General features: G+C 32.1%; 1 protein-coding gene across 1 annotated transcript; it reads left to right on the top strand.

The window, feature by feature from the left end:
• The first annotated feature begins 388 nt into the window (after window positions 1-388).
• Window positions 389-2,620, top strand: LOC120075734 (probable inactive poly [ADP-ribose] polymerase SRO3). The gene is made up of 4 exons (XM_039029376.1): window positions 389-1,631; window positions 1,730-1,971; window positions 2,064-2,182; window positions 2,300-2,620. The coding sequence occupies exons 1-4, from the start codon at window positions 670-672 to the stop codon at window positions 2,399-2,401; spliced, it is 1,425 nt and encodes a 474-aa protein (XP_038885304.1). The 5' UTR covers window positions 389-669; the 3' UTR covers window positions 2,402-2,620.
• Window positions 2,621-14,978: the final 12,358 nt, after the last annotated feature.

Here is a 14,978-nt window from a genome sequence, read left to right as displayed (position 1 = left end):
TGTATAGTTGAAAATTAAAATCAACAATAGAAAAAAAAAGACAAAAGCAATTTCATTTAAAAAACAATACCAGATACCCACATTCAACTCAACTATGCATCCTAATACAGACATAATTACCAATTCAACCTATCAAACAAGACAATGTAACTATCTAGATAATTTAACATAATAATTAACAACTAAACTCAACTCAATTCTCTATTTTTATTACACGTTAATATATATTTTTAATTTTTAAAGGAAAGATAAAACAAAAAGGAATCCAAAATCTTACGTGGGCCGAATATAACCCAAAGCACTCAATGCCGTGGGAATTAAAAAAATAAAATAATAATAAATATAATAGAAGTCGCTAACTTAATTCCCAAGTAAGTCGATTTCAGCGGGGGAAGCTTCGCTGAATCGGCGTTCCACGTTCACAAGCATCCGCCAAATCGGCGATTTCTTCAATTACCCAAATACCCCTCTCTCTTTAAACTTTCAATTGTCGATAACCGACTTTGACTTGGGCGATTCATAGGGCTATATGTGTAATTTGGTCTTATTTGGTCACTGGAAACGGATACATATGCCGGCACGGCCGTGTTTCTTTGCCTTGATTCTACTGGTTCTTTCGAAGCGAATTTCAGCGCCGGCGGCCTTCGATCACAGAGACTAGTAGAATCCATGGCCTCCAAGCTACTGATGCATGAGCAATTGAGGAAGAAGATGTTGGGGTCAACTGAAGTTCGATCTCCTCTCAGAAACCCTACCGATTCTTCCTCCTCTTCTTGCAACCACTTCTCCGATTCTCCCCAGTCTTTGATTCAGAACTACTCCAATTTCAAGACAAGTGGTTTACCTTCACGTTTTATGTTCTATTTGGACAGTTCGTGGGTTGATTTCCCTACTCAAGTGCTTGAAATCTTGCGAACGGGGTTTTCCGACCGAAAGCCGGCGATGGAATTGAAAATTGATGGATCGAAGTACTTATTTGATCTGTACAGGATGTTGCAGATTGATTTAGACACCGGTAGACAGAGATCGGTTGCTTGGATCGATGAAAACGGTAAGTGTTTCTTCCCCAAAGTTTTTATTGGGGAAGAAAGTGCTAACACCTCCCGGACTTCTTGTAGTCGGAAAATTGAAATTGAGATTACGATTGATGGGAAATACGGTAAAAGAAAGAGGGAGGAGATCGAAGAAAATGAAGTCAATTCCAGTAATGAACATGTGGATGTGAAGAAGGCATCGAAAATACCGCGTGTAGTTGCGAATGATTCAGAAACTTCTGTATGGCCGAAGACGAAGGCGCTGAATGAAGGGGATAGTGCGTATTCTTTAGTAAGCAATTTCCTTCTCCCTTCAATGAAAAAGGTTGATCCTAGTTTTTCAATCTCCGCAATTCATCAGTGCACCCATACTGGGCCACTGGAAAAAGCTCGTCTCGATGTGTTTCTGAAGCAGAATGAAATTACAACGGCTGTTCGTGGTGTGTCGAATATGGTTTATGCATGGTATGGAGCTTCTGCAAGAACTTTGGCCGGAATTTTGGCTCATGGATTTGGGGAGCCTGTTCAGGTTCCTTCCTCTGATACAACCCATGGCATTGGAGTTTATTTATCTCCATTGGGCTTGCCCCATTTGAGGTAATTTGACTCCTGTTCAAGTTTAGGAACTTCTTAAGTTTAAGTTCATGATTATGATTTCTCACCATTTTCAAACTGTATTCAACTGTGTTTCCCAGTTCTAAGCTATCAGAGGCCGATGGCAATGGAGTTAAACATGTGGTTTTATGTCGAGTTATATTGGGCAAGATTGAAAAAGTTGAAGCAGGATCTCAACAATGTCATCCTTCAAGTACAGAGTTTGACACTGGTGTGGATGATCCAACATTTCCAAAACGGTATATTGTATGGTGTAGCAATATGAACAGACACATTTTACCAGAATACATAGTGAGCTATAAATCAACAAATTATTTGCCGGGTAATTACTATCTTTGATTTGGATCATTTATTTTATCCTCTCTCCCATCTCTTTATTGTTATTTTTTCTTTTTGGCTGATTATCTTTTCCAGGTAAGTTGAGAGAGTCGACTGAGACAAAGTATTCCCTTGTGAAATTACTTTCAAAGATGAAGAATTCCCTGCCTACCTCTAAAGTTCAAGAGGTCGCGACATTGTTCCAGAAATTTAAGGTAAGTCTTTCCTTTGTAATCTTAAGAACGAGAGGAAAAGAGAAGAATATGAAATCGGTTTGAACTAATTGATGATAATATGATGCTAACTTATTGGTATGCATTTGACAATTACAGGTTGGACAATTGGCAAAGGATGTTCTTGTTAAAAGGTTACGATCAATTGCTGGAGATGAGATGCTTCTATCAATGATTCGTGAAATTCGTGGATGTCAATGAGGTTCTTCCAAGTTTTATTTGGAAGCATTTGAAATTTCAATAACTGTGCTTTACGATTTGATAGAACAAGTTGTCAGATGTTGCCATACAAGTAGTTTTAGCAAAGAAAGCTCAATATACAGTAGAAAGATAGAAGAACATTTGTAATTGTAACTTTTTCTTAAATACATTTTATGTGCAGAGATTTACTTAGAGTTCATCTTAGCTCTTGATTGCTAATCTACTGTATGCCAATATATTCTTCTAAATCTATAAGAGGGGTTTTTGAATTGCCCATGAAATTATAATTTTCAAACTAAAATATAGATCTTTCCTAAAAAAGTATGAAATTTGTCTCCATTGGGTTTGCCTCTCTTCCAACATTGTAATTTTCAAACTAAACTATCGACCAATATATTCTTCTAAATCTATAAGAGGGGTGTTTGAATTGCCCATGAAATTATAATTTTCAAACTAAACTATAGATCTTTTCTAAAAAAGTATGAAATTTGTCTCCATTGGCTTTGCCCCTCTTCCAACATTGTAATTTTCAAACTAAACTATCGACCAATATATTCTTCTAAATCTATATGAGGGATGTTTGAATTGCCCATGAAATTATAATTTTCAAACTAAACTATAGATCTTTCCTAAAAAAGTATGAAATTTGTCTCCATTGGGTTTGCCCCTCTTCCAACATTGTAATTTTCAAACTAAACTATCGATCTTCCTTAAAAGAAGTATGGTTTTTTTTCCCTCCGAGGAATTATATGTACTTGAAGTTAGAAAAGAGTTTTATAATGATTATTGAGTACCATTACAAACACCGTAAGAGGCCATCCCAAGAGGTTTTCAGTAATATTTAATTTATTTCACATCTTTTGAAATATCTAGCAGTTTAATTGATCTTTTCCATTAGTTGTCCTTTTGTGTCTACATTACACTTTTTCCTAGAAGATGTCCTTGTTCTATATAATGATCATCATCTACAAGGTTGACTTGAGATTCCAACACATGTTATTTGCAATTGAATTGTGTATATGAGTTGATGTATTTAAGTATTATTTTGGAAACCACATTGTTGATCTAATAATAATAGTGAAACACAGAAAAACATGAAACTGATATTGCTTCCAGTTCCTGAGCTTAATATCAGAAAGAACTGATGTTGGAAATTTCTGTAAGCAACTAGCTTGATTCAAAGTTGTTTGTGGAGTTGGCAGTAAGTGTGTAAGTTCTTCAGCTGGGAAGCCTGGAAATTATTGGCGAGTATGGTTTTCCCTCAAGTATAGCTAGGCACCAGTGCCCATTGCCATATGATGGCTGTTTCCTTCTAGTCCTGTCATTTGTTTCCATCTTCTAGCGGTAGAAAAAACATTGAATCCCAAGGGTCACAGTTAATCAATCAGAGAACAGAAGACTCCAAAGGTTGACTTTATTATCTTGTTGCTTTTCTGTTTTTCAATTCTTAAAAATGCATTTGTTCTAATGCCAACTTTCTCCCTTATTGTTGTTGAACTAATTTGTCTTACTTCTGTAAGTCTCTTAACAAAATTTTGGTAAATTTATTAATATCATGTTTGCAATTAGTTTTACGTTCAAACAGCATTAGAACTCAGATCTCATTTTCTCACTGTTTTGAGTTTTGGGGTTTTCTAAGTTACGTGGCTTGACATTTATATTACTCCATAAGAGAGTAAGATATTTGGGATGACATACTGTTCAAAGCTTCTTTATAAAGCTCCTTCCCTGGATATCTTAATGGCTACGTTTTTGTTAGGGCCAAGGAGGAACTTTTTGTAATTTCTTCCTTTTCTTACTTGGTTTCATGATTATCTTTCATTTGAAAAGCTCGTTTCTAATGATGACTTCTTATGCTTTGCTTTTTTCTAATAAAAATCTCTCGTTTCATGCATTGTATAATATAGACATCTGACTTGCAGACACATGGGATTTGGATTATAGGCTAACAAAAAAATATATGCATTTGGATTGGAGATTGAAATGATGGTTCGTTTCTGCTTAGTCCTTTAGGCATTGGTTTTTCTTCGTCTTCCTTTTGGAGATTTGATAGATACTCGATTTATGGGTTGGACGAGCAGAATAACTGGTATCAGGATCAATTTGATCAGTTCTTGCTATTTTCTCTATTAATTCTAACGTTGGGGCTCATAGTTACTTGTTAATTACCACTCAGCTTTTTGCAGACTGGAAAGATGGGGTCAGCCGACAGGACAGATTGTTGAGACTGATCGAGTCCGTGCCAGTTATCTGGATGAGTCAGATCTTTAGCCGAAAATGATGATATCCAGGGGTGGGTTTATGTTTCATTTCTCTAGAATATTGGCACCATTAATAATTTCGTTATCTCTTTGCTAGTGCTGACCCTGTATGATTGTATTTGTTTATTGTGATACTTACCTTTTTATATTTTTAAACTACCCCGCAATGCAGCTGACAGAGTTGATGGTGTGCAAGGAACTTTTTGTGAAAGAAAGGACAAGATGAAGAAAAGAATTGTCGTTTTGTTTTGGTTAATTGCGAAGTGGTCTGTGACTCTAATATTAAGGGTGGGCTGGAATTGATGATTAACATTTTCATTTTCAAAATGAAATACCTTGTGGACAGTTGTGGAGAAAATCTCCTTGTCAACTGTATTCTCCTTTGATTTATTTTCTCAAGTATGAAAGACATGACAATGATCCGGATTCAGATGTGGTTTGGAAGGAGTTTGTGTTTCTGCCCCTGGAAATATATTTTGAGTTATAAACTTTTTTACTTTATTTGTTGAACATACATATCGACTCCCAGCAAACTTATCGGAATTTACTTGAGGTAGATGTTCGATTAGAGTATTCTTCTTTTACGTATTTGCTTCCCCATCTTCAGAGTTACTTGCTATTGTGGTCCTCTGTTAGTAGCTGTAGCTTCCTCATATATCCGAATTCTTCATTCGGAAGGGATGCAGTGGTTTTGGAATAGAGACAGGAACATCTTGTGAACTTTCTTGCGAATGTGATTGTGAAATTATGTGCTTGGCCTTTAATCGACCTGAATACTAATTGATAATATTTTGTTTGGTGACGTATCTACAAAATTATATGTATTTCTTTGCCTTTTAGTGGAGAGCTGATGCTGCAACTCTTATCTCATCTCAGTGCTTTTTATGCAAATTAGTAAATTTGAGGAATTATGTGGTTTAAGCTTCTTGATGTCAGTCTATCTTGCCTTTCCTCCTAGTGAGAAGATATGGATTTTACGAACAACTATAATCCTGGTACTTTACAGATGTCATTGATGAAGAGTTCATGAGCACTAGTCTAGAGACTGAAGAAGAGTTTGTAGACATTGGATATTCTTGTTACATGTTGAAGATGCTTGTTCTTTATTTAGTGAATGATGCTTAAGCTCTCTGGATTATAAAATTTCATGTAATGTAAATTTTTTTCCCCAACTTTTTTCATATTGATACAATATTGCATTTGACCCCATTTCAATTCATCATGCAGTCTGTCTCTAGCTGATGCTCTTTTGGGAGGAGTGACCGAGTTGCCATTGGTGCTGGCTCGAGACACATGTTTATATATATTTACCAACAAGCTTTCATCTTGGATGAAGAATGAATTTGCATTTTTCCCACTACGTAAACACCATGGATACATATTCAACGCGTTGTTAGATGCTGTCAACTGTCCAAAGAAAAAGTTGAAGGTACATTCATGTTCATTAGTTTATGTAACACGTTATGAGTAATCCCACGTTTTCCTTACTGAGATATTTAATTCCAGGATAGATTAAATTACAAGTTCCACCCTGTACTTTTGTGTTGGTGTTCATGATGTTTCAAAAGCATCTAATAGGTTCCTGAATTTTTAGTCTATGTATTAAGTCATGAATTTTGAATTTTGTGTCTAAAAGTCATTGATATATTCTACCACTTTTAAAATTAACAAATTTATTAGACACAATGAACCTTTAATTGTGTTCGGTGGGTTTTGTAAATTTCAAAAAAAAGGTTGAGAAGTCCTATTGAACACAAAATTGTATATTTTTGGACTTATTAGAAACATTTTAGTTCATGAATCTATAAAACACTTTCAAAGTTTAGAGATCAATTTGATACAAACCTATCAAAGTCTCATATTGGCCATATAATGAGAAGAATATGGATATACAAGTGATAGTATTTTCATTGGTATGAAGTTTTTTGGCTGTAACAAAAAAGTTCATGCCCAAGTGGACAATATTGTTTGATTGTGGAAATGAGATATATGGAGAGTTATTGTCCTTGATCCTAACAAGTGGTATCAAAACCATTTCCTTAACTTAGTTATGTCGGTGGAATCCTCGAGTTTCAAGCAAAGAAGTGGGTAGTCTTAAAAGATGTAGTCACGGTAGAAATTTGTGGTTGAGCTTTATCAAACTGGTGGTGTGCTAGGAGAATAGAATTTGGCTTGGATAGAAGCTGGATTGATAGATTGCTATATATGGAGAGGTTCGATGGCCTTTGGTTTCCATAAAAATTGTTGGGAATGCGGTTAAATTCACACATTAACTAAAATAAGGGGAAGAGTATGAGTACATAAGTGAAAGATAGTATTTTCATTTTGTATGAGGTCTTTTAAGTGAAAACAAAAACAAAGTCGCGAGGGTTTATAACCAAAATAGATAATATCATATTACTGGGGAGATATTTGTGGAGGGTCGTCCCTCAATTAGCTCTGATATATTCAAGGGGCAAATTACATAATAATAATAATAATAATAATAATAGGAAAGAAAGACTTCTGTTTTTTAATTACTAATAATGTGTTATGCAAACTCGAGTTTGTGGACTTTGTTGGTAAAATAGATCAAACTAGATGATGGACTCTTTCCTAATGAAAATACGTACTTCAAAGTTCAGCTTAAAGTGAGTTTAGTTCAATGATAAACGATACACATTCGTTTTTTCAAAATAAGAAATTCAATCTGCCATCTTTGTGATTGCTATACTTAAAATTGATCGAAATATAAGTAGACATATTTAGAAAATTGTAGTAACAATAATAACATCATCATTGAGAGTTTTGAGTAACCGATACTCAAGACTCGAGTTCTAAAAGGCACGGTAACCTAAATACAATGTTGATTTGACCCCAATAACCAGTGTAGGAGCTTTTGATCAATTAGACGTGGATGACCTTTTATTGTTCAAGCTCTTCAACACACACATGGGTGCAGGTTGAAGTTTGAGCTAATTGCATGTCAAATGTTTAAGCAGGACGATTGCAAGGGTCGATCGAGAATCGGCATCGTATTACTTTGCTAAGCTGTATTAGATCATATACATCACTTATTTATTGGGTGAGAGGAAGTGTTGATTTACTTTTTAAAATATTTTTTCTTCATTTTGATTTAAGTAGTATAGTAGTATTAATAACTACATTATTAAGGATTTAAGTAATCTATAACCTTAAAAAAATGTGTAAAGCCCAACAAGCGAAACGAACACTGTTTATCTCAGAATTCTGCCCATTGCCATAAGGCCTTCTAATCGCTTCAAGAAAAGCCCAACCCTCAATATCTATTCAGCCTCAAATTATAACAATTTTTTTTTTTTACTTTAAGTCGAAATTAAACCCACTAACCTTTGTGTGTGTATATATAAGCAACAAGGTAGTCTAATGAAGAATGGGCCTTGAAAAGATTGGGTCTTGGCATCATCAAATAAAAAAAAAAAAAGGTTAAAAATCATTTTTATTCCTGAATTTTGGTATATAACGATTTAGTCTTTGAATTTTATAACAATTTAGACCTTATACTTTTACATTTATAATGATTTAGTCCCTATTGTAAAAATTTGTGTTAAGATTTAATGAGATTTCTTGCATAAATAAATCGATAAACTAATAAGAGACTTAATATATTTATAAAATACAAGGTCTACATCATTAAAAAAAAAAACTGATATCAAATGTTGATGGTTTTTTTTTTTTTTTTTCATTAGGGACTAAAATTATTACAATTTGAGAATATATATGACTAAATTATCGCATACTAAAGTTTAGGGACCAAATGATTACAAAACTAATAATACAGGGATTAAATCTTTACAAACAAAAGTTCAGAGTGAATTGTTACTTTCATGAAAGTGTAGGGGCTAAAAAGTGGTTTTAAAAAAAAAAAAAAAAAAAAAAAAAATATTTTCACACTAACGATTCATTTATATACTCATGATTTTTTTCTATATATATTTAGCCAACATAAAGCTTTTAGTAGTATTATAAATGGATTTGAACTCAAGAAAATCAGAGTCAAACTCGCTTGTATTTAGATTCAAATGGAACAAAAGGTAAGACTTGAGATTGAAATACCCGACCTAAGACTCAAATGGGCCTTTGAGCTAGGTGAGCCATAAGTGGAGGTCTGATGACACCCTCGGCCTCAACCAGTCATGGGTGGCCAATTTGGCTCATGGGGTGTACAAATTCGCACAGCCACAACTAGATAAGATTGGATATTTAGGAGGAGAAGAAAAATATGTAGATTGGTTAATAGCCTATATATATATCATAATAACTTGAAAAAGTAAGTCAATTCTCATCCTAAAAGTCTCTTAGGGATTGTTCGGAGGCTTGTAATAGAATGTGTTTGTAATGTAATGTAATTAAAAATCCATGTTCGGATTGAACGTTTTGGACTCGATATCTAAAAGCAAACTCATTGCTTTCCCACAGTTTTCAACCCGACCTCTTTTCCACTGTTTTCACTCTTCACAATCTCATTTTCTATTATGGCCTGAATTCCTCACCCATTCTTACATTCCTATGATATTTTGATTATATTCTAGCTTCCCAAGCAGTCTCTTATGAAGACGTTGTGACAATTACGACAATGTTGAGATTAGATGAGATGTTTTCTGTCTAGATTTGCGAGGATGATGAGAAACACTTTTGAAAGAAACGAAAAGGAGAGGGAAAGAAAATGGAAAGAAAAGGATGTATAGTGGGAGAATGAGTTGAAGTAATAGTAATAGTAACAGTAGGGCGCATTTGCATATAATGAGTATCAAATCAAAATAAAATTTTATATATATATTAATTTCTGTGTGTATGTAGTTATTGTCGTCCACGAGACCTGGAACTTTGTCTCTTTTTCTTATTCCTCTATTATTACTTCCAATCCCATCTGCCTTTTTGTATCTCAAAAATTAAAGTTGACATTTTTATTTCATCTTTTTTATTACTGTTCTCTTCTTTTGTTCTTCAAGTCTTTTCCATCTCTCTTGGTCGGCTGTGGCCGCCCGCCATTCCCATTTCGCCTCCCCTTGCTCCCTGCTTTGGGCTTCTATCTTTATTCTCTTCATGCTCTCTCTTTCTCTTTCGTTTGTTTAGTACAACAAATAGGGTATAGACATTTTATCCTTCTTTTTTGACAATAAGAATACATGTAAATTATATTGGATTTTGGCAAAATATTAGAACAATAATTGTGTCCCGCATTTCAAATGTTAAGAAAGTTTTGGATTCCAAACACTATAAAAAGAATATATAACCTTGATATATTAACTCCATTATATGAGTTGTATAATGTTTGCAAAAATCAAACATATAATCCTTTATTGGGGTCAATGAAAAATGACGACTTTTTTAAAACTAGTGAATTTTGAATTTTGGCCTTATGTCATCACTCAATGAAAATACCACTTTAATCTTAAATACATCTTTTTCCTTCTTGGTTTTACATCTTTTTTTTTTTTTTTTTTTTTTTGCCTTTTTTTCTTTGCGTTTCTTCCCTTTTTTTTACCCTTTTTCATTTCTTCTTCTAACTTTTTTTCTTTTGTTTTGCATTTTTTCCTCAGTTTTGTTAGTTCTTTTCTTTGTTTATTATTCTCCCCTTTTTTCTTTCTCACGTGCTTCTTTGAGCATCAAGTCGCAAGCATATAGTATAAATAGAGCATAGAACATCAAATACTAAACATCAAGCATTGAGTATTAAGTGAACTTCTGAATGAAGCATAGAGCACAGAGATTTGAGCATTGAGTATTGAGTATCAAGAAAACTTATCAGTCGCACGGGCAGATGATTCTCAAGGTCGAATTGGTCTTTTCACAAGATTCTGACAAAAGCAGAAGACTATAATACTTTGAAAAAGCGTCTTCTTTGTAATTGAGGTCAAGGAGAAATTTATGTGTTATTGTAATAATTTTTCACATAGTTGAACTTCGTTCGTGGTTTTTTCCCTCCGATTTAGAGTTTTTACATATCTTGTGTTCCTATTTCTTTTAATTTCTCTATTAATTTTGCCTACTTTAGAATTATGGGAAATTTTCCTGAGAAAATTATTGTTGAGTTATGCTCACTATGACCTTCAATCAAGAATTCAAAATATTATAATCTCTCTAGCTTTGAAATTAATTAACAAGTGTTTAGATTGAAATGTAGATTCATGGACTATGTACTATGGGATTTTGTAAAGAAAGGTATCACACTGATTAATGTATTCGTTTTTGCTCAAGTCGCTAAATCGAAAGATTAACTTGAGCATAGTTTAACTGACTAGGGTATATATTCTCGATCAAAAGATTAGAGGTTTGAATCTCTCACTTCCAAATGTTACTCTGAACAAAGTCTAGTAAATAAAAAAGATAAATATGAATGATTTATGAACATACACATTATTTTTAGAAAACAACATAAACGGGGTAGATGCTCTAAATCTTTTGGGTCCGGTAGTTTATAATTGTAATGTACAATCAATTTATTTATTTAATGAAATCTGAAGTATTTTATTTGACATTTAGTAGCATTAACCCACAAAACCAATAAACTAACATCTGAGGTTATCTTTTGTAGCTTAAACATGTATGTAGACATACATGTGGATCATGTTTAAGTGATGACCTAAATGGTCTGTAGTAGATGGATAAGGTTGGATACCTTATGTTAGTGACACTATGAATACAACTCGTTTTGTAGATGTTACAATTGTTGTAAAGTGCTACAAATGATATAATCTTAATCATTCATGTAGAGACATGTGAACGAGAGTGTTCTATACAAAGGAATTTGTATAAGACCGGACCACAAAATGATTAGTCTCATTATATAATGTCGTTAATAATAGAAACTTACGTTTCACTAGGATGACCATAGGTGACATGACCTGAATCCTGAGTGAGTTGTGAACTCCTGCCTATGAAGTCGGTACTTTGATTTGGGTGAGAATGGTCAGATTGTCGACTCAATAAACCTACCATTTTGGAGATTTGTCTGATTGGAAAGTTGGGAACACAACTACATAAGATGAAATATACTCTTTCTCTAATGTCGGGGTAAGTAGATAAATTACTTCCTTAAGGGCTGATTCCGGGGATTGAACAATGTGACACCACGCCCTCTCTTGGTCCGAGAGGGATTTGGTCATAGTTGGACTATGACTTATTGTCCATTAGAGAGATTAGTGGTATTTAAGGAGTTAGATGTAACAATAAAGGCAAAATAGAAAATTTGGCCCAACGGTACTTATGAGCAATTTGTGAAGGGTCATTGTATTGTTGATTGGTTATATCCAATGGACACATAAATATATCTGTAGTGCGAAGAGTGCAATTATCGGTCTTTGGTGGAATGACCGACAGTTAATGGATGATGAATAATATAATTAAAAGAGTTTAATTAATTTTAATTAATTATTTAAGTACCATTGAGACTTCAATCTACAGGTCCATAAAGTTCTATCTATAGCTCAACATGGATTATTGAGAATGAATTTTGGATTAATTTGAATTGTTCAAATTAATTGAGGGATTGATTATATACGATATAATTAATTTAAATTATTATATGTGATATATTAATATAATATATTTGATACATTATAATATAAAGTTTATTTTGAGAGTAATTATTTTGAATATGATCAAATACTAATTATATGGATTAGATTCATATAATTAAATTTAATATAAATTTGATTTATATTAAATACCACGATTGATTAAGAGAATTCAAACTATATGTTATATTGTATTTGATACAATATAAAAACTATAAGTTATCAGTTATATTTGATATAACATATAGTGCGATATATATTATATAATAAGTTAGTTATTATATATATATAAATTTTATTAAATTTTATTAAATTTAATTTAGGAGGGAGTTATAACTCCCTCTCTTTGTTTTGATTTTATTCATCCTTCATAGAAGATTACAATGTGTGTCTTCTCCCAACGCAATTTTCTTCTGCAAATTTCCTTTCCTCTCAAATCCTCTCCCCTTCCCAAAAATTAGAGAAGTCCACACCTCTTGCTAATTCTTAACCCCTACGGAGAATACAGAGCATTACTTCTTGGTGGTGTCCAAAATTTGGTTGTAGTTTTTGTTCAAGTTTCTTTGGAGAGTTCGTAACCAGATCGAGGAGCGAATTCGTGAAGATTTTGGTTTCAAGGGTAAGTTTATCCAAACCCTTAATTCCTCCTTGTAAAGCATGTCGTAAAATATTCTTTGAGATATGCATAATTTATGTTCTCTGTATTTTAATTATGTGATTTTGAAAATTGGGACTGATCCCTGCTTTCGCATGAAACTTCACCATTTCCTTCAAAACAATGGTTAAATTATAAATTTAGTACCTAAATTTTTAAGTTTGAGTTTATTTAGTCTCTAAACTTTAAGAATTAATAGATTCTTGAACTTTCAATTTTTGGTCTAATAAATCATTATAAGATGTAATAATGATTGAACTTTTGAATTTGTGTCCCCAAAATTTAGTCCATGTTTTTTTTCATAAAAAAATCTACAGGACTAGATAGATAATTGAAGGTTTAGAAAGATCTATTTACTATTTTTAAAGATTAGAGATTTATTATATATTTTTTAAAGTTGGAATAAAATATATATAGATAGAAACTTGAAAATTCAAACACTAATGTTATAGTTTAACTTAAAAATAATCCATAATGAAAAGATAGACATAGGATCTTATCATTTGTGCACTCATTTTTCAAACTAATCCACTTCATATAAAAAGGCTACTAAATCAATCTCAGTTGGGGCTAATTTATTATATTTAATATGTCACATCCCCATAAATATCAAATAAAATCATTAAAAAAAAACACAAAAGAATCTAATAGTTTAAGAAAATGAAAAAGAAAAAGAGAAAAAAGAAAAGGCAATCCAACAAAGATAAATTTGGAGGCATGCTTGAAGTTCAATGGCCAACAAAGCAAAGTTTAAAGTTAGAAAATTTGAATTTCATATAATAAAATGAGTTGTACGGTAGAGTGGTACCACCTTTTTTTTTTAAAGTTATTATTATTATTTACTGTTATTGGACTTTACCACCGTGGCAATTCATTAGTCACACACATTACTCCAATCTATCCACTTCATCTTCTTACGTGGCATCATCTCCCATTTTTATCACTTTTTTAATTTATTAATTACTTTTTTAAAAAGATTAAAAAATTAAAAATTAAAAATATCTCCTTTGTTCATCCACTTGTGTTATTATAGCTACCTACATCATACATTATGATTTTTTTTTAAAAAAATAAAAAGATTGATTAGAAATTTCCTTCTAATGGTTTTACTTAGTTTTTATATGGTTTTAGGTCAATTTAAAGTCTTTTAACTTTGTTCCAAGAGTAGGATCCTCGTTTCTCATAAAGTTTTCTTATATATTATTACATGTTACAAGTTGGTATTATTTTAAATATATTACATGCTTTCTATTTATTTAGTAGTGAATTGATACGTTTGGTTTGATTAGACTAAAATTGTGTTCTGACCAAATTAGAAAAAGAACCAATTTAGTAAAAAATTCTAAAAAAACATGTTGTTCATTCAATATAACAAAATGAATAAATTATATCATATAAACTTACATTGATTTATTTTTTTAAGTCTTGTGTAAATTATATTTATATATTGTAACTAGTGTTGATCCACCTCTGATCTAAATTTGTGTTTGTTTAATATATTTGGATTATAATCTACATTCAGAGTACAACTAGACTAAAAAGCTACATACAATTTTTTTTTTTTATTTGGGTGAAATATCTATGTGAATATAAAATACATTGGGAAAAAGTATTTATTTTATATATGTATATTTCGAGCTTTTATGTAGATGTTACACTTACCTAAAAATTCATTCATAAAGTTAATACTGGATAAATTTCATATCCTTAAAAATATTCCACAATCACTCTATTTTGTTATAGTGGAAAAAAATGAGAATTTTTAAAAATAGAAAAATAAGTCAACTATTTATGCAAAATAGTAAAATTGAATCTTTTTTTAGATGTTGATAGAAACTGATAGAAACCGATACAAGTCTATCACTGGTAGATGTTGATAGAAGTTTGTGAATATTATTGATAGAAGTCTAACATTGATATTATAATGATAGAAATTGATAGACTTCTATTCGCGTCTATCATGTGTTTATTTGCATTTTTTTTTCTATCTCTATAATTAGTTTAATATTTTTTCTATATGTGAAAATTTTCCGAAAAAACATTGCCATTAACTAAAAGGTCCAACTTATATTAATTCAAGAATGAACCACCTAGGTAGTTGTGGCATGTTGAGATATGAGCAG

Source organism: Benincasa hispida, chromosome 4, assembly GCF_009727055.1.
Source record: "Benincasa hispida cultivar B227 chromosome 4, ASM972705v1, whole genome shotgun sequence".
Taxonomy (NCBI): domain Eukaryota; kingdom Viridiplantae; phylum Streptophyta; class Magnoliopsida; order Cucurbitales; family Cucurbitaceae; genus Benincasa; species Benincasa hispida.
This window is presented reverse-complemented; position numbering and strand designations above follow the sequence as displayed.